A 24,981-nucleotide genomic window follows, 5' to 3' on the forward strand; every position below is an offset into this window, starting at 1 on the left:
AATTGTCATTCTCTGGAAAAATCCCTTCGCCCAGGATTTTTCTCCTGGGAAGATGAGAAGCCTCAGAAAAGGAAAACAATTCTTATCTCATTTGCTTCTCTTCTGTTTTCCTCATGTGGAATGTGTTTGGAGATTGTTTACCCACAGGTGATTGTTCCATTGGTTTCTGGTGTGAGTTATTTTTACTTTTTGGCAAGCAGTGCCAAGCTGTGTCAGGACTCTGGAGAGAGTCAGGAGTTTTTCATTATTTTTTTATCATTTTAGCTTAGTAAATATCCTTTCTGTATTCTTTAGTATAGTATAGTATAGTATAGTATAGTATAGTATAGTATAGTACAGTATAGTATAGTATAGTATAGTATAGTATAGTATAGTATAGTATAGTATAGTGTAGTATTCTTTATTATAATATAGCATTCTTTAATATAATATAGTATCATAAAATAATAAATGAGCCTTCTGAGAACATGGAGTCAGATTCATCATTCCTCCCTGCCACGAGGGTCTCGGCAAATACAACAATTAATATTGTTAAATATTAATGTTTGGGCTTTAATTGTTTCATATTCATGTTAATTGTTTCATATTCATGTTAATTGGTTCATATTCATGTTAATTGGTTAATATTCATGTTAATTGGTTAATATTCATGTAGTATGTGGGTGTTTCTCTCTGTGATACCAGAGAACTCTTCCCAATGTTTTCCTCTCTGTAGATAACATAGCAGCTGAGCTGGAAGCAAACCTTGGCTTGATAGAAGAGATCTCGGGTTACCTCAAAATCCGCCGCTCTTACGCCTTGGTTTCTCTTTCCTTTTTTCGGAAACTCCATCTGATCAGAGGAGAGACACTCGAAGCTGGGTGAGTTCTCTCAAAAGATGCTTTATTTTAATGTTTTGAACTTCCAGGAGTGCCACTTCTGTCAGGGTGATTTGTGTTGGGAAACAATTCCCAAGTTGTTTTGAAATGTTCCTCTGCCCCTGGCTTGTGCCCTACCAGGGCAGAAAATTTACATTCATTTTTCTTTGGGGCCTGAATTAGTGCAAAAAGAGCTTTCCATGCATCCCCTTCCAGCCCATGTTTTCATTCTTCTGCTTTCAGGAATTATTCTTTTTATGCCTTGGACAACCAGAATCTTCGCCAGCTCTGGGACTGGAGCAAACACAACCTCACTATTGCACGGGGCAAACTCTTCTTCCACTACAACCCCAAGCTGTGCTTGTCAGAAATCCACAAGATGGAAGAGATCTCTGGGACTAAGGGGCGTCAGGAGAGGAATGACATAGCCCTGAAGACCAACGGGGATCAGGCCTCCTGTAAGAGCCTCAGACACAGCCTTGCTTCCCTTTCCTCTCCCTCTGCCTTGCTCTCCTCATGCTCCTCCTTCTCCCAGCCCAGCCCATGATGCTTTTCATGGCTTTTTCATCCCTTAGGTAAAGCAGAGATGTGCCCCTTGCCTGTGCACTCAGTGACACTGTGCCATGAGTCCCTGTGGGATCTGCCCCTGGCACTTCTGGTCCCAAAAAGCCCTGGGAGGTTTTTGGGGCTGGGAGTGGATTTATTGTGTCTTTTGGAAGAGTTTAGCACAGTGTAACCTCTGCCCAGGCTGGGACTTTGTGTTACTGCTGAGTACCTGATTAATTGTCATAATCTGCTTTTCCCATGTCATGAGGCAACATGGAATAAACACAGGAGAAACAGGATTTCCACCCATCCCTGCAGCCACGTGAGGCAATTGCCATGACAACAGGCAGGGAAAATTTTCCAACAATTTTTGTAATGCCTCTCTGAGGTTTTTCACCCAACAGCTCTCCTCAGGAACAACAATCAGACAGCTCCTGTGTCAGCAAACAGCACAGGGTGGGCTTTGAGGTTGTGCTGCTGCTGCTGGGGTTCTGCAGACACGTATTTTGGCAGCAATACTGCAAGAAATGCACTCCTCTGCACCCCCAGTCCTGCTGTTTGTTCCCTTTCTGTGCCACCAACAATCCCCTTTCCCTCTTTGTACCAGGGCTCTATTGTGGAAGTAATCAGGGGCAAGAAAAACCCAGCTCTGTTCTGAGCTGGTGGTGTCTCTGCTCTGATTCATTCTCTGCCCCACAGTGCTTCACCTGCACACAGAGCAGGATCATGTGCAGGTGGTCATGGTCCCCTTGGAACTCAGGATATTCTGGGAGGGACATGGGGACAGGGGCAGTGACCCATCCATGCAGTATTCCAGCAGCTGGGCTGTGACCCTGGGAGATGCTTGGCCAGGTATTGCCACCAAAAAGCCCAGCATGACTGAACTGGGATTTCAGATCCAGGCTCACACCCTGCAGGGCAGCTTGGGTCATCCTGTGGCTTCACTGTCCCTCTGCTTTTGGTGACAGCACTGCCAGAAGAGCCCAAGGTCCTTTCCCACCCAGAGCATTCCAGGATTCTGTGATCTCCAGTCCCTCATTGCTGCAGCTGTTTGTGAACAGACCTAAAAAGTGAAGATCTTTCAGTTGATTCAGTTTCCTGGTCTGGTTTCCCACATATCAACACAGGCAGCCAGGCCAGCACAGAGGGAGGGGGGAATGCAATGGCTGTGACCTGAAACCTGGCAGGACCAGTGAAAAACACACCCAGAGCCTCTGGGGCACCACAGCCCCAGCCTGGGCACAAGGAATCAGCTGTCTGTAAAGTTCATCTCCTCCCATGGGACACTGAAAAACTCTTCCCACATTGGGGATGAACCTGAATTTGGGGAGATCCAGCTCTGCCTGTGGCTCCTGGGCTGGTGTTTGGTGTGAAGGCAGCTGGAGGAGACAGTTGCATTTCTCTTTGCCAGCTTTACCCTCACCCTGCTGAGCTGGTGTCTGTGCCACCCCCACCTCAAACCACAGCTTGCCAGGTTGTTTGGCTTTTTGTTTGCTTTTACGTTTCAAGCTCAGCTTTCACACTGGCAGCATCCTGTTTACTAAAAAAAAATAGAAAGGGAAAAAAAAAGCAGCCCTGTTTGTTCTGGATGTGGTGCCAGTGAAATAAATGTTCTTCCTCCTGTTGCAGCTACTGCAGGAATAGCAAATTCAGTCAGAGCCTCTTGGGCTGGGGGCACAAAACATGTCATACCACATCCCTTGAGCTCCATCCTCCTGCAAACACCCTCCTGTTTGCAGAGGGACCTCACTGCTCCTGGGCAAGGCTGGAAATTCTTCTGCTTCGTTTCTGTGGCCTCTTGCCTTCTGTGCAAACCATCTTGCTGGGTTCAGCTGTGCAGGTCATCATCAGTTGTGAAATGTGTTGCCTTTAGATTTCTCACATTTTAGAATTTAGTTCAGCTCTTCTACAGAGTCATTTTCATGAAATCATAGAAAAATATAACCTTAAAAGGGCATTGATACCAACCATTGATTTGAGATAGGAATGGCTGCCAAGTAAGATAAGGTTTTACTGGGCAGCTCTTCTCAGTGCCAGCATCCTCACATTTATCTTAAACTGCTAAGATAATTAAAAACAAAATTTTAATTTTGTTTGCTGCTTCATTTTCCAGCATCAATAAAACTATTGTCACTTCTCACTTGTTGCAGGTGAAAACGAACTGCTGAAGTTTTCTTCCATTAGGACTTCTCATGACAAGATCCTGCTGAAGTGGGAGCCCTACTGGCCCCCTGACTTCCGTGACCTCCTGGGCTTTATGCTGTTCTACAAGGAGGCGTAAGTGACCCCCTCAGGTGACACAGCAGTGGCCTGGCTGGGCTGCCACCAGCAGCAGCTGGCATTCAGAGGTGGATGTTAAACCTGCTGGATGTTTTGGCTGTAGGCAGAGCTGTTCAGTCTCTGATTTTGTGGCTCCTACATTGAAGTTTCCAGTGATATCCTTCTGTAAATGTGTTCATTAAGATCCCTGACTTGTGCACAGTCACAATTCCTCATTTAAGAACAATCCAAACTTTAGTTATTCCTGCTGTTCTAGACACACAAACCATGGAGTCTCTCATCTCCCCACTCTCTCTGTGGAATGCTGAGGGTTTTATCCCCTTTGAGGTGGGAAAGATTCTTTCAGAATCAGGTAACCAAGCTGATTTTCATACAGCTGACAATAATCAGTCTGGATTTAGTTGTTGGGGTCATGTGTGGCACAGATCCTGCTCTGTGATGCTGATGGAGGCCCAGGTGTCAAAGCTCCCAGTGTCTCCATTTCAGAATATATACAATGAGATGATTTTACTTTCTCTGAAGGGTAAAGGATGATAACTCCCAGTGTGTCTTTAGAAATGTTTTAAAGAGCCTGATTGAGGATTCTTTTAATTGGAGCCTTCTCTTTCCTCAAGTCCCTACCAGAACGTGACGGAGTTCGACGGCCAGGACGCCTGTGGCTCCAACAGCTGGACAGTTGTGGATGTGGACCCCCCACCACGCTCCAACGAGCCCAAAGCCCAGGCCCAGCCAGGCTGGCTGCTGAGGGGGCTGAAGCCCTGGACACAGTATGCAGTGTTTGTGAAAACCCTGGTCACCTTCTCCGACGAGCGACGCACGTACGGCGCCAAGAGCGAGATCATCTACGTGCAGACCAACGCCACGGGTCAGTGCAGCACCCCTGGGCTAAAACCAGGCCTAGCTAAGTCTGCTTGGGGGTTAGCCAGGAAAATTCCCACTGCTCTGCTTTGGTAGGAGGGAATTATCCAGGAAATTTCCCACTGTTCTGCTTTGGTAGAAGGGAATTATCCAGGAAATTTCCCACTGCCCTGCTTTGGTAGAAGGGAATTATCCAGGGAATTTCCCACTGCTCTGCTTTGGTAGAAGGGAATTATCCAGGGAATTTCCCACTGCTCTGCTTTGGTAGGGAGGAATTATCCAGGGAATTTCCCACTGCCCTGCTTTGGCAGGGAGGAATTCCTAAACCAGGGGTGTGATTCCAGCTGGTGCCAATGCTCACCTCTTCTACTCAGTTTGTGGGGTCTCGTTAAGATAAGGCTGGAAGAGACCTCCAGGATGATCCAGCCCAGCCTGGTGGAGCCTGCTGGGTGCCAGGGAATGCTTGATTGCCATAGAAATGGAAATTTGCCTGTGCTTTGCCAGGCTCTGAGGGCCGTGCAGTGACCTCTGTCTCTTGCCCACCCCTGCAGTTCCCTCGGTCCCGTTAGATCCCATCTCTGTCTCCAACTCCTCATCCCAAATCATCCTCAAGTGGAAGCCTCCCTCAGAGCCCAACGGGAACATCACTCACTACCTGGTGTACTGGCAGCAGCAGGCAGAGGACAGTGAGCTCTATGAACTCGATTACTGCCTGAAAGGTGAGTGGCTGCCTCTCCCTCCAGCCCTTTCCCTCAGTCTCTCCCAGAACTGCCTGGGGATTTTGCCTTGGGGGTGCTCTGGGGTCCCAGTTCTGCTGGATTCAGGAGTGTTTTTCTGGAATCAGCTCTGTCCCTCCCTGTTCTGTTACATTAGGTGCTGCTGCCAAGGTATGTGCAAAAGGTCTAAAAATGTTTTTTAAAGCAATCACATGTTTTTTTCCATTGGGGAATCTCCCTTCTGCCCTTGCTCCTTTTAAACTGAATTCTAAGTTTATTAGCAACAGTAGCGATAATAAAGTTAAAAATTTGGGTGCTGCTGGAGCTCAGGGCCAAGTTCATTTTTGAAGGCAGCTGGTGCCTGGTTTGGAATTCCTTGAGAAGAGAGAATTGCACTGAAGACTTCCAAAATCTCACCTGCTGCTCTGTGTTATCCCTGAACTGGGATAAAGCAGCATCCAACTCCATTGCAAAAAGAGCATTTTTAAATTAAAGGCCTGTTAGAAAAGAGGGAACTGCTCAGCTCTGGATGTGAAATAGGGGATGCCCAAATGTGCCATGAATCCTGTGTACACTGGTTTGGGATCTTTTTGTAGGATCAAACATCTTCTGCCACAACAGGCACAAGTGACACTAAAACTGTTTTGTCCCCAGGATTAAAGCTGCCCTCAAGGACGTGGTCTCCTCCTTTTGAATCTGAAGACCCCCAGAAGTATAATCAGAGTGAAGCTGAGGATGTCAGTGGGGAATGTTGCTCCTGTCCTAAAACAGACTCCCAGATCCAGAAGGAGCTGGAGGAGTCTGCTTTCCGCAAGACCTTCGAGAATTATCTCCACAATGAGGTTTTTGTGCCCAGGTGAGAACATCAGACAGGTCTGTCCAGGGCTCAGGGGCAGGGAAATGTAATTGAGGATTAAATAAAAATACCAGCTTGGACACAGTCACATTGCCAGGCTTCCATGGGCCTGTCTGGTGCAGCTGGATATGGTGTTGGAATGGGGAGAGCAGAGCAGCTACCACAGATGTTCCTGCAGATTGGGAAGCTCCTGCTTTCATTTCCTGTCCCTGAATTCTCCTCAGCTCAAGAATAAAGTGAGAATCCTTAACAAACAGCCTGCAGCTCATCTGGCATCAGATGATGCCAAAAATAGCGATTTTCTTTTCCTGTCTTGAAATGTTGTGGTCAGGTTTTTCACTGAGTTGAAAAGAAAGGAGAAGGGCAGTTCAGCAGGCCACAGCCTCGTCCTCCAGCCTGGTGTTTGTGGTCTCCCTTCACTGAGTGTGGGAAATGCCTCCAATACCATGAGGAATGTGAGTGCCTGGGTGGTGAATGTCCTGTTTGGAGTGGCACACTTGGTGTCACATTAAGTGGTGTTGAATGTCTTCACACTTCATCTGCAGCCTGGGGAGGAAGTGCTGGGGAGCAGGATAGACTCTGTGGGGATTTGCCTTCTTCCTTCTCATGCCTTTTGTGCTCTAAATTTATTCTCTGCCTGCTGCCCTCAGCCAACAAACCTGCATTTGCAGCTGCCTGACAAAAGCTGGGTCACTGCACGGAGCATTTTCCCTGTTAAGGCATCCCTGGGGTTCCCTGCCCTGGTGCCTGCAGTCCTCACCTGGAAGCTTGGGCAGAACCCCTCCTTTTGCTGTTCCCTGGCTGTTGGTGCCCATCAGGATGCCAGGACATGACATATCCCAAAGCAGAGGAGAACCAAGCCACATGCCAAAGCCAAACTCCTCCTGCTGCAGGCAGATGATTCTGACAGTCTGATTTCTATTTTTTTTTCCCTGCCCCCAATTTTATTGTGCAGGCAGCCCAGGATCCTTCTCAGGCCAGTTTCTGGGGTGTGTATTTTAGGAAGAAACCAATCCACCAGGATGTGCCACCTTGTCAGCCTCCTGAGGAAGAAATCCCCACATCCCATGGCCAACTAATCCTCTAAAACAAGCCAGTGCTGAAGAGCCCTCCCTGCTGCCACGTGCCCTGCTGCTCTTCCCTGGCAGGCTCCAGGCTGTCAGCACATAAATCAGAATTCTTCTTCCTGTGAATACTGTGCTATCACCTGCTCACAGGGCCTGGCAGGGAGCAGGGAGTGTGGTTTACTTCAGGTGCTTTTTTTGTGGCTCCTGCCAGTTCAGTGACCTCTCCTGAGGTGCTGTGTGGCCTCTCCTGGAGAGCAGGAACTTGCCAGTCCCGGGAGGAATGTCAGGGATGAGGCCAGCAGGGAACAGGAGATGCCAGGGGAGCAGTTTCTCCCTGATATCTTCTTGTTTTCCATGTGCCATTTCTGCCCTCCTGCCTGATCCCTGGGCAGGATCCAGCCTCAGGGCAGGGCTGATCTCACCCTCTGGAAATCACAGTTCCTTCCCCCTGGGCACGTTGATTACCCACTCCAGGAGCCACTGTCACACCTCCTGGGGCTCAGCTTTCTCTGGCAGTGACAAAAAGCCAAACTAGAAGTTCAGGAATGTTCCTCTGGGCAGGCAGAGCTGGCAGTGCCTCACTCCAGGTCCCCTCTGGGGCTGAGCAAAGGGGCCAGCAGAAGCTGATGCTTTGTTTCTTCTTTCCTTTGCTCTCATTTTGAAGGAGTTCTGCACAGGCTGGAGCTCAGGGCTGGTCACACCCTGGCACAGGCTGCCCGGGGATGGATGTGAGGAGTCTCCATCCCTGGAGAGCCCAGCGTGGTCCTGAGCCACCTCCAGCTGATCAGACAATCCCCAGAGGTGCCCCCCAGCCTCAGCCCCCCATGATTCTGTGGGAAGCAGGGAAAGGTGCAGAAAAAGTCCTGAGAGGCAGAGGGGAGCTCAGTGGCTGCTGTTCAGGGTGGCATTCCAGGTATTCCCTCCATCACCACTGCAGCAAGGGCAGGAGCAGCCCCAGGTCTCTGTCTCTGTCCTCTGTCACACACATTTGTGCCATCCCCAAGATCTGAGGAATGACTCCCTTTAGAAGTTCCTGTTTCCCCCTGTGTTTCCCAGTTCAATTTATTGTAAAGACACATCTAAAACACTTTGGCCAGGCCAGCTGACCTGGGGCAGTTTCAGGGCTGTGGAAAAGCTTGGCTTAAGGTACCAGAGGCATTTTTGGAACCCCCCAGCACAGGCCATGCTGTGTGTGCTGAGATGTCACTTCCAGCCCCCTCACACCCCCTGTCACCTGTGAGGACAGGAGGAGCCGGGAGCTGAGGACAGGAGGAACCTGGAGCTGAAGGTTTCACAGGGAGCTCCCGGAGTGCTGAGATGGCCTCAATGCAAATTGCACTTGAACAACTCTGAGAAGAATCAGATGTTTGAAAATACAGAGAATTTGGCAGGAAAATTGCTGCAAATCCAGGATAATAAATATGGGAAGATTGGGGATTTACAGCTTCAAAAGCTTTTCTTAACTTACTGTGACTTGAGAAGGAAGGAATTCTTGCATTTTACTCTGTGTTGCATCAGTGGTCAAATTACTGTTTTACTTGTGAAAAACAAAATTCCCTCGAACACGAGGATCAGCTGAATTCACACTGGATAAACAGAGGGGGCAGCTTTGCTTTTTATGCAAACCAGGTCCTGTTTGACCATAAGGAATCCTTCCCAAGGAGGGAGGTGGCATGACCCAGAGCTGGGCCCTGAACTCTGCCCCATCCTGAGGGGACACTGCTCACAGCACACACAGGCTGAGGGAACAGCAGCTCCAAATGGAGTTAATTAGTAATTAAGAAAGAGAAAACTTAAAACGGGAATGTGCTTGCTGAACCTGCTGTTTGCCATCCTTATTTGTCATCAGGTGGATGAATATTCTGCAGGAAGGAATTCCTGGCTGGCAGGGTGGGCAGGCCCTGGCACAAGGTGCCCAGAGCAGCTGGGCAGTGCCCAAGGCCAGGCTGGACAGGGCTGGGAGCAGCCTGGGACAGTGGGAGGTGTCCCTGCCATGGCAGGGGTGGCACTGCGTGGGCTCTGAGGTCCCTTCCAACCCAAACCATTCTGTGATGATGACAACTCCATGAATGTTTGTGTTGTGTTGTGTGCAGTGTTGAGTTTGAGGACGTCTCAGACTCTGCTTTTGGCTGGTGCCTTTTGCTGTAGGAGGAAAAACAGCCCAGGGAGGGCAGAGGGAAGCAGGGAAGGTGGCAGAGACCTGTCAGAGCAAATCCCTGCTGGGGCTGGGGCTGGCCATGGCCTGCTAGTCAGAGGTGGCAGTGGAAAGTTCAGTTCAGCAGCAAAGATTTGCTTCAACAGCTTGTTACATTTTTAGAGCCTGGAGATGCCTCAAGTGTGGGTTCAGATCAGGTCACTCTTTGTACCCTTTAATAGCTGCACACACACACAAAAAGATCATCACCCCCTTAAAATACATGGTCTGGATTTCAGCTGGCATTAATTCCTTTTGTGTAACTGAATACAGTTACTGATTCACCACCTTGGTTAGTTCCCGACCTGGAATTCCCCGTGGCAAATGTGTGGCAGCACATAACACTGTTAGATTGAGCACTTTTGGTTTGGTACTGATCCCTTATTATTATTATTATTTTTTTTCTTGCCAAGAAAATGAAATTTTTGCATATTTCTTAATTCTGTTGAATTTCTTCTGTTTATTTGCTGACAAAACCTGACATTAAAGCTGTCTGGTGGCACTCAGGTGCAGACAGGGAAGGTGAGATGGTCACACTGCAGGTGCTGGTTTTACCAGTGAAAAAATCACATTTTCAGACTGAAATGCAATAACCTGAGGGGCAGCATTTGGTTAACAAAACCACAGAGTGAATATGTAATCAGAATCATGAGTTCTAAATGCATGCCTTGAAAAGAACTTAATAGATTTGATCTCTTGGGAAAAGGTTAAAATGCTTTGTGTATCCATTGAGGTTCAGCCTTGGGGGTGAGAGTGGCAAATGTCCACAGAGAGCTGGGAGAGTGGCCTTTTGCTTTATAAATGCAAGTTAGTGACACCTGGGACATGTGGCACATCTGAGGTCACTGAATGGGGCCGTGGTGTGACCTGGTGTGCTCAGGGCTGAGCTCCAAAGCATTGCAACCCTGCCTGAGGCGTCTGGGAGGCAACCTGGTAAAGTTAGACTCAGCTGAGAGACCTAGGGGAACTTGAATTCTAAGCAAGTACTTGAAGCTTGGGTTGGTTTATTTTTATTTTATCTCTTTGTGTGCAGTTGTGCAGGGAGGAGAGTCTGGGGGATACAGAATTTTGTAAAGATGCACGTCTTGGTTAAAAAAAATAAATCCTGAATTTCTTCGTTGCTTTGCAAATATCAGGACATCTCAAATTCTGCTTTTGGCTGGTGCCTTTTGCTGTAGGAGGAAAAACAGCACAGGGAGGGCAGAGGAAGCAGGGAAGGTGGCAGAGACCTGTCAGAGCAAATCCCTGCTGGGGCTGGGGCTGGCCATGGCCTGCTAGTCAGAGGTGGCAGTGGAAAGTTCAGCTCAGCAGCAAAGATTTGAGTTTTCAGTGGCACTCTGAGCTCTCCCATGCTGACCCTCCCTTTCCAGCTGGGTGTGTTGGCACTGGCTGTGACACTAACCAGGTGACCCCTGTTGTCCAACAGGCCATCGAGAAAACGAAGAGACCTGGGCTCCGTGGCAAACGCCACCGTGGTGTTCCCCACCATCCCATCCTCCCCCAACAGCTCAGCAGCAGCTGAGGGTGCAGAGGAGCAGAAACCTTTTGAGAAGGTGCTGTCCAAGGAGTCCCTGGTGATCTCGGGGCTGCGCCACTTCACCGGGTACCGCATCGAGCTGCACGCCTGCAACCACGATGCCCAGGAGTCCCGCTGCAGCGTGGCAGCTTATGTCAGTGCCAGGACCATGCCAGAAGGTGACTCTGTCCCCAAGTCCTGCAGTGCCTGGTGGCTGCTCCCAAAATGCTGCCTTTCCCTCGGGAGGCAGCTGCAGGATGTAAGACAGGGGCTGTCCAGATCTCCCGGTGGGAAAGGAGCATGGATGAGGTATTGGCAGGGGTGAATTTTACCCAAAGACATGGAACTAAACCTGATCTTGAACTTGGTTCTAGCTAAAGCTGATGACATTGTTGGCCCAGTGTCCCATGAGCTGGTGGAGAAGAACACAGTGCATCTGAAGTGGCAGGAGCCAAAGGAGCCCAACGGCCTCATCGTGCTCTACGAGGTGAACTACGGGCGGCTCGGGGAGACTGAGGTGAGAGGTTCTGCCACGGCACCTCTGGTGGGAGGTTCTGCTGTCACAGCACCTTTGGTGGGAGGTTCTGCTGTCACAGCACCTTTGGTGGGAGGTTCTGCTGTCACAGCACCTTTGGAGAAGTGGCTGCCCCTGGGAGCCCAGGCTCTTTAGGATCTGACAGTCCTTGTGCATGCAGTGCCCTGACTAGTTGGGTTTCATGGTGCAGAACTAAAGGAATCCAAAACTTCACTGGTGAATTTGTCTCCTCTGGAAGTCTGGGATGACATCAGTGTCAGTGCCAGGGGGACAGGGCTGGTGTCAGTGCCTCAGGGACAGTGGCACTCCCCAGTGCAGGCCCAGTGTCAGTGCTGAGAGCCAGAGCAGCAGATGGCACTTGCTCTCTGTAACCTGACCTACTGCCCTGCAAAGCACAAATCCAGCACAAACCACTAACCTGGAGCAGACTGAGAGCCCTTGGGTGTGTGTTTGCCAGCTGGGGAGGTGCTGCAGGAGCCCCAGGGAGTCATCAGGGAGCCCCGGGTGCTGCAGGAGCCCCCATGAAACTCTCAGGGAGCCCCCAGAAAACTCTCAGGGAGCTCTGGGTGCTGCAGGAGCCCCCGGGAGCTCTCAGGGACCACTGGGTGCTACAGGAATCCTGGGGAGCTGTCAGGGAGCTCTGAATTTTACAGGAGCCCCCAGGAGCTGTCAGGGAGCTCCGGATGCTGCAGGAATCGTGGGAAGCTCTCAGGGTGCCCCAGGTGCTGCAGGAGCCCCCATGAAACTCTCAGGGAGCCCCCAGGAGCTGCCAGCAGCCCCAGCTCTCAGGGAGCCCCCATGAAACTCTCAGGGAGCCCCCAGGAGCTCTCAGGGAGCCCTGGGTGCTGCAGGAGCCCTCAGGAAACTCTCAGGGAGCCCCCAGGAACTGTCAGGGAGCCCCGGGTGCTGCAGGAGCCCCCATGAAACTCTCAGGGAGCCCCCAGGAGCTGCCAGCAGCCCCAGCTCTCAGGGAGCCCCCATGAAAGTCTCAGGGAGCCCCCAGGAGCTCTCAGGAGCCCCAGCTCTCAGGGAGCCCCCATGAAACTCTCAGGGAGCCCCCAGGAGCTCTCAGGGAGCCCCCAGGAGCTCTCAGGAGCCCCAGCTCTCAGGGAGCCCCCATGAAACTCTCAGGGAGCCCGCAGGAGCTGCCAGCAGCCCCAGGTGCTGCAGGATGAGCCTGGCACTGGCCTGTCCCCACAGGAAGCCCATTTCTGCGTGTCCCGCAAGCACTTTGCCAGCGAGGGCGGCTGCAGGCTGCGGGGGCTGCAGCCTGGCAACTACAGCGTGAGGATCAGGGCCACCTCCCTGGCTGGCAACGGCTCCTGGACAGAGCCCACCTACTTCTACGTGGCTGATTACTGTGAGTTCCTTTTATTTTTGGCTTTTAATCCCTGTCAGAAACTCGGGTTATTTCTGGAGGATGGGGTGTAGCAAGTAGGGAGTCACTAAATATTTACCAAATTACTTGGAAACACATGGCTTTTGTTTATCAGTCCTCATTCTGAGCAGCCCCACATTTTGATGTGAAATTGCTTCTGGTTTTGTATTTGTTCCAGTTTATTGAAGGGGGAGATTTTATTGAGGAAAAAATTTGTGTTTTGGACTTGTATAATACCTTCAATTCTCTCTTTCTCTCCTAGTGAATGCTCAGCCAAATATTGCTGTTATCATTGTTCCTATTATTTTTGCCATAATAATTGCTGGAATTATTGGAGCTGCTTATGTGCTTGTGAAAAAGAGGTGAGTGCAGTTTCCTCTTGTTGTCACCAGAAACACCAAAACTTACATCCAAAAGTTTTGCTGCTTTGTTGGGAGTCAGTTTTTGTTTAGTTTCTAATTTCCACAGTGATTGCAGCATTAATTTAAGTGCAGGAAATAGTTTGTGCCATATGGGGACAGTTTATTTGCTGCATGCTTTGGGGATTGATCAAACTGCCCTCACCTCAGAGGCTGCAGAGTACTCAGGATTTTGTGTCTCTTCCAGACAAACTGAAGGACCAACAGGACCCCTGTATGCATCCTCCAACCCTGAGTACATCAGTGCCAGTGATGGTGAGAGCAACCAGGGCTTCTTTCTTGTGCAGTCATGCAGCCAGTGCAGCAGGATGGGATGGGAGTTCTCTTTGTGGGGTTTTCTGATCCTTTTGTAGAATTCACCCCCCCTCAGTCTGGCAGCACTACCCAAAGCTGCTGCAGGAGCATCTTTCAGAAGATGCTCTGTCACTGACATATTTTATGAAAAATCCTTTTGCTAAAATCTTTTCTCCTGAGAAGCTAAGAAGCCTCAGAAACAAAATGTAAACAATAATTATCTGCTGCTGTAGAATGCAACAAGTGCATTTTTAATTAACCCATGTAAGTTATTTTTACTTGATAACCAATGACAGCCACCTGTGTCAAAGCTGTGAGCAGTCACAAAATTTTATTATTCCTTTCCTTTCCTTTCCTTTCCTTTCCTTTCCTTTCCTTTCCTTTCCTTTCCTTTCCTTTCCTTTCCTTTCCTTTTCCTTTCCTTTCCTTTCCTTTCCTTCCTTTTCCTTTCCTTTCCTTTTCCTTTTCCTTTCCTTTCCTTTCCTTTCCTTTCCTTTCCTTTCCTTTCCTTTCCTTTCCTTCCCTTCCCTTCCCTTCCCTTCCCTTCCCTTCCCTTCCCTTCCCTTCCCTTCCCTTCCCTTCCCTTCCCTTCCCTTCCCTTCCCTTCCTTCCCTTCCCTTCCCTTCCCCTTCCCTTCCCTTCCCTTCCCTTCCCTTCCCTTCCCTTCCTTCCCTTCCCTTCCTTCCCTTCCCTTCCCTTCCCTCCCTTCCCTTCCCTTCTCCCTTCCCTTCCCTTCCCTCCCTTCCCTCCTTCCCCTTCCCTTCCCTTGCCCGTCCTCCCTTCCCTTCCCTTCCCTTCCCACTTCCCTTCCCTCCCTTCTTCCTTCCCTTATTCCCTTCCCTTTCCCTTCCCTTCCCTTCCCTCCCCTCCACCTCCCCTCCCCCTCCCCTCCCCTCCCCTCCCCTCCCTCCCCTCACCCTCCCCTCCCCTCCCGCCCTCCCTCGCCCTCCCCTCCCCTCCCCTCCCCTCCCCTCCCCTCTGACAAAATCCTTTCTTCTATTCTTTTAGTATAGTTCTAATATATCATTTTCTTTTAATATAATATCACAAGATAATAAATCAGCCTTCTAAAACACAAAATCAAAATTCTCATCTCTCCCCTCGTCCTGAGACCCCCGCAAACACCACCGCAGTGCTGAGCTCAGGATGTTCCCTGTGCCCAACAGTGTATGTCCCTGACGAGTGGGAGGTGCCACGGGACAAGATCACCCTGCTGAGGGAGCTGGGCCAGGGCTCCTTCGGGATGGTCTACGAGGGCATCGCCAAGGACATCGTCAAGGGAGAGCCCGAGACGCGCGTGGCCGTCAAGACGGTGAACGAGTCGGCCAGCCTGCGCGAGCGCATCGAGTTCCTCAACGAGGCCTCTGTGATGAAAGGCTTCAGCTGCCATCATGTGGTAAGTGCTGGGTGCCTCAGCACACAGCTTCCAGTGCCTTCAGATCCATCAGAGCTGGGATCTCTCCCTGCTGGAATGCACAGAACCCGCTCTGCCCGAGTCGTTTCACTGCTGCTCGTTTTAAACCTCTCAGCCTGACAAGGCCTTGTGGGCTGTTCTCAGCTCTGTTTGGACACAGCCTCGAGGGAATTTCTCACTCGTTTTCCAGGTTCGCCTCCTCGGAGTGGTCTCCAAGGGACAACCTACTCTGGTGGTCATGGAGCTGATGGCACACGGGGATCTGAAAAGTTACCTCCGCTCTTTGAGACCTGAGGCCGAGGTAAAGACAGGAGAGAGAGAGTCTGTTGTGGAACAGAGTGACTTGATTTGGGGTTTAATACTTTTTTACCTAATGGCTTTAAGCTGAAAAAGGGTAGATTTGATGTGATTTTGGGAAGGCATTCTTGGCTGGGCGGGTGGACAGGGCCTGGCACAGGTTGCGCAGAGAAGCTGGAAATACCCAAGGCCAGCTTGGAAGGTTGGAGCAGGGCTCCCTGCTCATGGCAGGGAACTGGATGATGTTTAAGGTCACACCTAACCCAAACCTTTCTGTGACTGTGACTTTTCCTGGCAGAATAACCCCGGGCGGCCGCCCCCGACACTGAGGGAGATGATCCAGATGGCGGCGGAGATCGCCGACGGCATGGCCTACCTGAACGCCAAGAAGTTCGTGCACAGGGACCTGGCAGCTCGCAACTGCATGGTGGCTGAGGACTTCACTGTGAAAATCGGGGGTAGGTGCTGCTGGTCCCTCCCAGGCCTGGCCATTCTGTGATCAGGAGATGGTTCTGTGCATCTTGTTTGTTGTAAAAGCAAGTTGATACAAACCCAGGTGATTTGGCAGCACCTCCCTCTGTTTCTTCCCTGTGACAGAATTGTGTAGACTTCAGTAAGAACAACATCTCCTGTAGAGCCAGAGCAGCTTTTCTCACCTGCTCTATTCCCAAACCTCTGCTCTAAAAGTTCATTACCTTTCCAGCCTAAACTACCTGGGTTTGTCTCACTGCTCTTTGCGTTCATGAGAATTAAGACAAAGAAGGAGTTGGGTACAACAAACCCACTGCTGATAATCCTGTCATTGGGTCCGGTGGCTTTAAAAAGTAATTTAACCAGGTTGTTAACCCAAACCCTTTCAGTAATAAGTAAATGCAACATTTAAAAATAACCTGGAACCCCACAGTGTGGTGATTTTTCAGAGCTCTCTGGAGTTAAAGCCAGGGCAATGGGATTTCAGACAAAAGGAGCTCTGTTTTACTTACAGAGGGTGAATAAAATAATGTTTAGAATAGAAGCTGTCACCAAAAATTTAACTCTGGAGTCTGTGTTGTGACTCTCTAGAAAAAAAATGCAGGAAAAGGGAAATGTTTTGACCATTAATCACGAGGTGACAGATGACTGCAGGCTGGGCTTTGGCAGTGAGGGGAAGGCAACATCTATCTGGAGATGCTGCACAGGCAAAGCAGGATGGAGGGAGAGGCATTTACCACATCCCAATTGCTTCCCTCAGACTTTGGGATGACCAGGGACATCTACGAGACGGATTATTACCGCAAGGGGGGCAAAGGGCTGCTGCCTGTGCGCTGGATGGCCCCGGAGTCGCTGAAGGATGGGGTGTTCACCACCTACTCCGACGTGTGGTAAGTTGTCCTCTGCAATCCCAGATGGATTCCAGCTCAGGAGCTCTTTGTTTTAGCACACATAGTTTAAACTGACTTGCTCAGAGCACAGACAAAACAAAGCCGTTGTTTTGAAACACTTCCACAAAAATATAGTCGTGTTCTTTAGAAGTTCATTTTCCAAAACAGCTCTGTCACTGGGAGGGCTCCAGGATGTTTTGTTCTCACCAGGAGCTTTCTCTCTCCCTTAGGTCATTTGGTGTTGTCCTTTGGGAAATAAGCAGCTTGGCAGAGCAGCCGTACCAGGGACTCTCCAACGAGCAGGTGCTAAAGTTTGTCATGGATGGAGGATACCTGGATCAGCCGGACAACTGCCCGGAGAGGCTGTAAGTGCCAGGCAGGGACAACCAGCCCAGCTGCACTCTGGGCCTCAAGTGTAGCCCACAAAGATGGCCTGACCTGGGGCACCTCTTAACCCTCCTCGACCTGGGGAGGACAAAACCAGACTTTAGTGAGGCACCTCCCTCAGAAATTCCACCAAAGTGTCCTTAGTGATCCAGGGAAGGGGCTGCCCAGGGAGGTTTGGAGTCCCCATCCCTGGAGGTGTCCAAGGAAGGCCTGGACGTGGCACTCAGTGCTCTGGCTGGGTGAAAAGGTCGGGGTGGGTCAAGGGTTGGACTTGATGATCTTGGGAGGTCTTTTCCAACCTCAGTGATCCAGAGATTCTGAGGTTTGAGATTCTGAGATCTGAGATTCTCCTGTGAGGAGTCACACTGGAGCAATTGTGAGGGAAAGCAGCTCTGGCTGGAAAAGGAAGCACAGATGGTAACTCTGGTTCTGGTAGCCTCTTCCCCCAGCTGCTTCTGGCCAAAACAGCACTTCCAGAGTCATAAAATAAACATGTTTTGTGAGTATCCCTATGAAAAAATCCTGCTGTGCTGGACATTTGTCTGATGGCCAGTTACAAACTCCAGTTTGAGACTCTATTTGTATTTGTGAGTTCTTTCTCCATGGTGTCTGATAACATGTGACCTCTTCCTGCAGCCTTTCTTTTGGGTGGGATGTTTACAGGACCTCTGTCCTCTGCCCAGCCTCCCATTTTCCTTGAAGTTTTGGGAGCTTTGTTATCTTTCAGGCTGAGTTAAAATTAAAAGGGAATTAATTAAAAAAGGATGACCTGGCTGTAAGTGCATGTGCACACACACACACACACACACAGAGGCTGTGAACCACAGCCCTGTTTCCTTCAGCAGCCAAGTTAAGAACAATTGAAGGAATCGGAAGGGATTTTTAATCTAGACAGAAATAGAGAAAAAGGAGTGTCAGGATCTACAGGCAGATGTGGAGGCTGGAAAGAGAACAAGCAACCTGTGGGTGGTGGGGGGTCTGCCATGGGTGCCAGGCTTGCTCTGCACGTGGGATTGTTTCTGCTGCCCCTGACTGTGCTCTGTGCTGCTGCAGGCACAGCCTGATGCAGATGTGCTGGCAGTACAACCCCAAGATGCGCCCCACCTTCATCGAGATCATCGAGATGCTGAAGGAGGACTTGCACCCCAGCTTCCACGAGGTCTCCTTCTTCTACAGCGAGGAGAACAAACCTCTGGAGACAGAGGAGTACGAGATGGACTTCGAGAACATGGAGAGCATTCCCCTCGACCCCTCCTCGTACTCCCAGAGGGACAAAGCGCTGGGGAGGGACAATGGACCCTCCATGGCCCTCAAGGGCAACTACGAGGAGCACATCCCTTACACTCACATGAACGGTGGCAAGAAAAACGGGCGGATTCTCTCCATGCCCAGGTCAAGTCCTTCCTAACACTTCCTGTTTGGCCCAAGGGTTGTGTCTGCTTTTTTCCCCCCTCCACAAATCTCAGGACTCTTGTTATTGCTGCCACAGTGTATGACACACATCTACAAACTCTTCAGATTTTTAATCATCTTACGATTAATTTTTTTTTTTTTTTTGCCAAGTTGACTGGTTGTCAGTGGACTTATCTGTGAACATAAATGGAAGAGGTTTCCATGGCTGCTGTCCCTTCTGTAACCATGGTTTCACAACAGGAAGCGACCGTGTGAGTTCAACTGAAGGAGAAGCGTCCGCGTTTGCCAGCAGAAGACGTGAAGTTCTCTGGTGCCTGAGCTCCAGCCCAGCAGCGCGGAACAAGAGATTTCCAGTAGAATTCCAGGCTTTCAGGCAGCCTCTCCACTACAGCTGAAGGATTCAGCACATCAGTCAGATCCTCAGATTGACCAATAGCTGCTGCTTTCATACTTTGTTTTCAAGGGGTGAAAGCCCCGGGGTGCGTGCGTGGGCGTGTGTGCGCGTGTGTGCAGTATCGACATGTGGGGTGTACCCGATAGCAAAAGAGACACTTCTGGTTTTGTACACAACTTACAGCGCTTTCAGGCACATGGTGGGATTCTCGGGGTGTCCTGCACAGGGCCAGGAGTTGGATTTGATGACCCTGGTGGGTCCTTTCCAGCTCAGCATACTCTATGATTCTCTGTTCTCACAGGAGCTTTCCTCTTCTTGGAAGTGTGTACTTATCTTTTTTCCCCATTTCCCTGGAGGGACTGTATCCTAAACAGATTATTTTTATACTGAGGACTCTTGAGAGCAGGTTTTCTCTCATTAACAAATGAGGAAAACGTGCTGGGAGCTAAATGAGCAGAACTCTGAGATTTGTGGGTACTTTCAAGACCAAACGAAGTAGGAGTCCCCTGACCTGAGACACGGAGTTTTCTGTCCTTACAGCATTGAGTATATATATTGTTTGTTGTAACATATTTAAAGATGTCTTTAGTTTAAATTTTAACTTCATATAAATTATTGACTGTTTATGATCCTTTTGGGGCGGGGAGAGTTTTTGGGGGATTGTTTGGTCTTAAAGTGGTCCAAAGATTTCAGAATGAACTAATTTTAGCCTTGCAGGAGCGATGAAGCACATGTTCAGTTCATACTTGACAAGGCTTTGTAATAGTTTCATGACTTACACAACACAGTCAGCTGGCTCCAGTCAAAGCCCCATCTTGGGTGTTGGGAGCTGAAGGACACAGAACATCCTGGCCTGGAGTCCTGCTCCTCCTCTGCCCCCGTGTCCCTCGCTTTGCCTTCCGTGCCGCAGATGCAGCCGGCGAGAGAGGATGAGCACAAGCTGGAGCTGAGGAGTGGACGCTGAAGGGGAGAAGCACAAAGCTCTGGGCTCTGCACACCAGAGGTGATTGTGGTTTGCTGCCTCTCTGCTGCTCCCAGACCTCCAGCCTTATTGTGTTCCCCGAGATTCCCACTGTAGAACTCCTGGGATGTCAGCGCTCGCCGTCGGGACTGTGCTTTGTCGTGCTGCTGTTTGCAAAGACAGAGCTGATGTTGAAGAATAATGGTGAAACTCAACTGGGGCTGGCAGCATGGAGGTGACAAGAGCAGGGAAAGAAGATGATGGATGTCACAGGCCCGTGGCATGCAGGAGGTGCTTAAACAGCAGGGAGAGATGCTCAGTCCTTCACTTCTCCTCCTGGAGAAGTCCACAATCTGTTTTGTGCTCTCTGCCAGGAGAAATCGAGGTGCCCTGGCTCAGGAGGGCAAAAGGCTGGGCTGGGCAGTGCCTCCAGCCTGGGCAGTGCCTCCAGCCTGGGCAGTGCCTCCAGCCTGGGCAGTGCTGCTGCTGTGAGCGAGGCAGAGGGGCTGCAATCAGTAGGGAAGAGCTCTCTGAGCCCACACCCGTGGCTGCAGCTGGTGCTGGGAACCTCTGCCCCCAGCTGCTTCTGGCCAAAACAGCACTTCCAGAGTCCTAAAAGGGGGCACAACAGACTGGGCAGCACCAGGAGCTGTTGGGCCCTTTGCTGCTGGAGGCTGATGGGTTTGGCCCAGGTGGAGGGTACAGGTTGCTCCACAAATTTGGGTGGAAAACAGTCCAGACATGGGTAAGAACCTTTGGATTTCAAAAGGCCTCGTTTACATTTCTTTTGCTTTACAAAGTTGTAACTGTTTAGCAGCTCTATACTACACTGCAGGAAAGAAGACATATTCTCACACTTTTCTAAGGAAGAGAAGTTTTTCTTATTAGAATTTTTTATTTATTTTAATATATAAAACACTGTAAAAAAAAAGCAACAAACAATTAGTTTTCTTAAACACATGGAACATGTAAATTTGTATCCGCAAAATCTTGGCAGGTGGATGTGGTGGGATTATTTTTGTCCTGTTCTGGTGCAGTCTACCTCAGTGTTTCTTAAGGATATTTTTTAATACTACACACCTCTAAACCTGTTTAAATATTCTGGTCTGGACCTATTGTGGATCAGGGAAAATCAGTATCAGCTGATTCCAATACCAGGGACCATTCATGAAGGGAATGGGAAGGAGAATGGCCCATCACTGTTGATCCCTAATCTGAACAGTAGTGGCCAATGAACCCATTTTCAAATTTGGATCTGATCTCATCCCTTAGTTCTGTTGTGATTAAAAAAAAAAAAAAAAAAAAAAGAGAGCAAAAGCTCCATTTAAATGTTTGGACTTTAGTGAACTCATGACCTAAAAGGAGCAGGCTGCTTCCTCCTGGATCAGTATGTGCCAGCATGGAGCAGGGACTGGGACCAGCCTTTGCTGTTGGGGTGGCTTGGTCACACTGCTCTTCTCACTGTGCACAGGTGACCCAAGGTCCTGCCAGTGACCTCCTGAAACAAACCTTTCCCAGCACATCCTTGCTGTGATACCATTTCCAAAGGCAGTGGTTATAACTGTGGGAATAGAACTTTTACCTGAAGGAACATTGGAACCTTGTATTGGTCTGGCTTTTCCCCGTGGTTGATACTGGTTGGCCCTGTGAGTACACATGGTTTGAACACTTGGATGGCTGAGCCAGGGAGCGTGTGCTGCTCCATGGACAGGCAGTCCCCTCCCATGGCTCAGTGTCACCTTCACCCTGCACCAAATGGAGCAGTTGATTGTACCCAGCACTGTGTGAAGGTTACTCATCCTTCCTACCTTGTGCCCAGGGGGAGGGAAGGCATGTGGTACCAGTGGGGAGGGTATTGTGTTTCTCCTCTGTAAAACAAATAACACTAGTGGTTGCTGCTCGTGGCTGCTACAGATCACATTCAGCTGTAGAATTAGGAAGAATAAATGAACATCACCCGCAAAGCCCAGCTCTCACTGCTAGAAAATCCTTCCCTGGCTCACAGCCGACACTTTGGTCTCTGCTGCTGGAAGATCCTCGTCCCAGGGATGCCCAAATGCCTCACTCGGATCTCGCTGATTCCTGCTCAGAGAATTCCTGCAAGTGGAGACTCAAGTGCTATTGAAACCTCTGGGGTGCTGCCAGGGACCCCAGCCTGGGCAGGGATGCTGTGCTGAGCCTTCCTTGGGGGACCTGCTGCTCTTTGCTCTGGCCACATCCTTATGGGGCAGAATTCCGCAGCTGCAGTGGAAGCACTACACTTGCTGCTCCTGCTGCTGCTTAGGAGGAACCAAACACTGGTGCAGGAGAGCAGGTGGGATGGCTGGAGGAGGGCAGCCAGCAGTGAGAAGCTCTTTTCTTTCCTTGCATTAATATTTGTTGGAGGGTTGGCTCCTAGCTTTTGTGGGCAGAGAATGCCCTGCTCACAGCACGGGGCAGCAGAACAGACCCCTCAGCCTGTCCAGGAGCAGCTGGAGCCTCCTGGGCACAGTCTGGCACCACCACGTAGCCAGAAATTCCCTCTGGTGAATCAGGAGGAGCAAGAAGCTGAGCTCTGCTGAGCTTTCACTGAGAAAACCTCTGAAGTGCGAGGCTGGAGAGGTTTCTCAGAAAGGTTTCCACATTAAACTCAATTGCCACTTCCTGAATGGCTCTTGCCAATCTGGAACTTCTCTGGCAGGCCAGCACAGCACTGCAAAGCTTGGCTGCTGGGTTAGGAACGTGTCTGTCTTGGCTGCTTGTAAATACTCTATTGTGTTGTAAAATAGAAGAGCTCAGACATAAATTCTGTGCCAGCACTGGGTTGGGAAAGGTGATGGGAACTAGACCACGCTGCAGCGATGATGGCAAAGCAGCTGTGTGGGTATGAAGAGGCTGCTTTCAGGTTGCTAAAGGGTACTCTTAATTTATGGGTAGTTTATCTCTTTCCTCCTAAATTTGTATTATAGCGATGGGACATTTTGCTTAATTTTAGTCTGTTGGCTATAGTGTCGGTATCTCTTTGGAAAAAAAAAATCTCAAAAGTCGCTTCTTGTGTTACTGAGCTGACTGTGCTGAAGTCAAATAGGAAATGACAGGAGGGAGAAGGGTGCTGAGCCTCTGCTTTAGAGGAGGGAGGGAGGGAGGCAGTCGAGTTCCCTCTCAAAACCACTGTGACACGAAGATGGACCCTGAGGTGTCCTGGGCCCTTCCTGCTACCAAGACTGGAACCTTGTTTTACAAGCCAGAACATGAAATATCTTTGTGCCATAAAACCTTACTGTCAAGGCTGTGCCAGGTGCTCCTGTGTGGGATGGGCTCAGAGCCTGGAGGGAGCTCAGAACTGCAGACGAACCCTGTGATCCTCTCGGAGCCGGGGGCTCGCAGGAACCCCGGCCCTGCCCAAAGAGCCGCCGCCCCTCGGAGTGTCCTGTGGTCCAGGGAAAGGAACTGCTGAATGGGTTGGAATCAAGAAATAGTTACTTCATGAAATTCAACGTAAGATTAGTTTGGTATTTGTATGAACTTAATGGAATTTGGCCTTTTTATTATCTTCTGCTTGGCTCTGTGTTCCCTCTGCTTGGATTCTGTCCGTGAGTGTCGGTGTAAAGCCTTGACGTGTTCAGCCTCGTTAGGAGCATCACAAGAGTGAAGCCAATCATCCAGCTGACTTTTGGAGGAACCTGACTGTTGAAAAGCAACTCTAAAGTTAACCATTTTTAGCAAATCTGCTGTCATTAAATGTGTATTTCTTTTTAAAATGAATTTGCTTGTCCTTCTCGGAAGGAAGCACTTATTCTTGCAGTTTGGGCAAATTCACTGCAGCACAATGCAAGCTGTAAGGGGACAGGTAGAGAAATGACTTTTTAAATATTGTATAATAAAGTTAGTATTAACTCCTATGGTGTTGTTACTTTTTTGCCAATAGATTTGCAATCAGCCAGAAATTCTGTTCCTGGTAGTGGTTTTGCTCCCACTCCAGTGTTCCAACTGGTGGTGTTAAACAGTTTCCTTTCTCAGCCCAGAAGGATCTCTTGGGAACAGGGTCTGGTGGCTGGGAGGACCTAGAATAGTTCTGGCAGCTAAAGAGGAGACATCAGTGGAGATTACATATGGGCTCTTGCTTAGCTGAGCCCCAGCCCCTGGTCAGTCCCAAAAGCACCAGTAAATCTTGAGCTGAGGGCTCTTTACCTGAGAGCTCTGAGCTGGACTCAACACCAAAGCTCTGTAAACCCAGACTCTCCCAGCAGCATTCCAATGCTTCCACCATCCCCACTTCCAAGTTTTTTCCCTTAACTGAGTCCCTTGAAAACTGATGGAGAATTTTAGAAAGGCCACTTCTAAATCTGCAGAGGTAGAGTGTTGTTTGAGCAGGAAAAGCATTACCTTTTGCTTTAGTCAGGGGAATGATTTTATTCTTGGGGTATCCAAACTGGTTTGTATTTGAGGTCCCTCACAGATGGGGGAACTGGACATCAGCTTCATCCAACACAGCCCAAAGCAAACACTCTCTGCTTCACTTCAATAAACCACAGATGGTTTCAGTTACATGTTAGGTGATGTTCTGTGAAATATTGGGGTTTTTATTTTTTTTCCCAGTTCATTCTTGCTGCTCCCACCTTTCCCTCTGCGCATCTAAGGTTCCAGAATACAAATAGTACTGCAGATACCTCTTGTTTGAAATAAAGGATCAAATGTGCCATGATTTTTTTTAAAGGAAGAAAAAAGAGAAAAACCTTCCCCCTTGATTTATTTTTCAATGTTTTCATATCTAAGAGCCAAGCAGTGACATGTACAGAAAATCTTTGAATAGTAAAAAAACATCCTTGCTGTGTGTCGGAATATTGAACAATTAACTGTTTATATTAAAATTCTGAATAAATTATCCAAGAATAACTGTTCATTTTGTGTCTGCTGTCTGTGCAGCACTGAAGGCTGCTTTGCTGTGGAGAAAGCAGTAAATTTGTACCTTGGAATAAGTTGCAAAATAAATGGTGTTAAGGAAAAAAACCAAACCCCACAGCTCAACCAACTGTAGGCTTGTAGTGTAAAGCCAGTGGAGCTCCTCTACCTGATGGCTCTGGTGATCCCTGTCCTCACCTCGGGGCTCTGGGGTGATGCCTCTGATGCCATCGGGTGAACTTTGGTGCCAGGATTCCTTCTGAAGCACGGAGAGCTGTGGCTCTGTGATGTAAATTGTTATTTCCTGGGCGTGGGGCAGGTGTTCTCTCCTCGGAGGGAACAGACTCCTCACCGACG

At 49.4% G+C, this 24,981-nt stretch overlaps 1 protein-coding gene across 1 annotated transcript in view; it reads left to right on the plus strand.

The window, feature by feature from the left end:
* INSR (insulin receptor) overlaps positions 1-24,623 on the plus strand; it is a 60,280-nt gene extending 35,657 nt beyond the window's left edge. Inside the window, exons 5-21 of the mRNA XM_050986193.1 lie at positions 716-860; positions 1,101-1,315; positions 3,554-3,680; positions 4,298-4,548; positions 5,093-5,260; positions 5,912-6,113; positions 10,801-11,069; positions 11,265-11,407; positions 12,626-12,785; positions 13,066-13,165; positions 13,410-13,477; positions 14,683-14,912; positions 15,121-15,231; positions 15,526-15,685; positions 16,459-16,588; positions 16,819-16,953; positions 18,029-24,623. Of these exons, the coding sequence (XP_050842150.1) occupies positions 716-860; positions 1,101-1,315; positions 3,554-3,680; positions 4,298-4,548; positions 5,093-5,260; positions 5,912-6,113; positions 10,801-11,069; positions 11,265-11,407; positions 12,626-12,785; positions 13,066-13,165; positions 13,410-13,477; positions 14,683-14,912; positions 15,121-15,231; positions 15,526-15,685; positions 16,459-16,588; positions 16,819-16,953; positions 18,029-18,383 (2,969 nt within the window). The 3' untranslated portion in view covers positions 18,384-24,623. The remainder of the gene's footprint in view (positions 1-715; positions 861-1,100; positions 1,316-3,553; positions 3,681-4,297; positions 4,549-5,092; positions 5,261-5,911; positions 6,114-10,800; positions 11,070-11,264; positions 11,408-12,625; positions 12,786-13,065; positions 13,166-13,409; positions 13,478-14,682; positions 14,913-15,120; positions 15,232-15,525; positions 15,686-16,458; positions 16,589-16,818; positions 16,954-18,028) is intronic.
* The last annotated feature ends 358 nt before the right edge of the window (positions 24,624-24,981 follow it).

Source organism: Serinus canaria, chromosome 28 (genome assembly GCF_022539315.1).
Source record: "Serinus canaria isolate serCan28SL12 chromosome 28, serCan2020, whole genome shotgun sequence".
Taxonomy (NCBI): Eukaryota; Metazoa; Chordata; class Aves; order Passeriformes; family Fringillidae; genus Serinus; species Serinus canaria.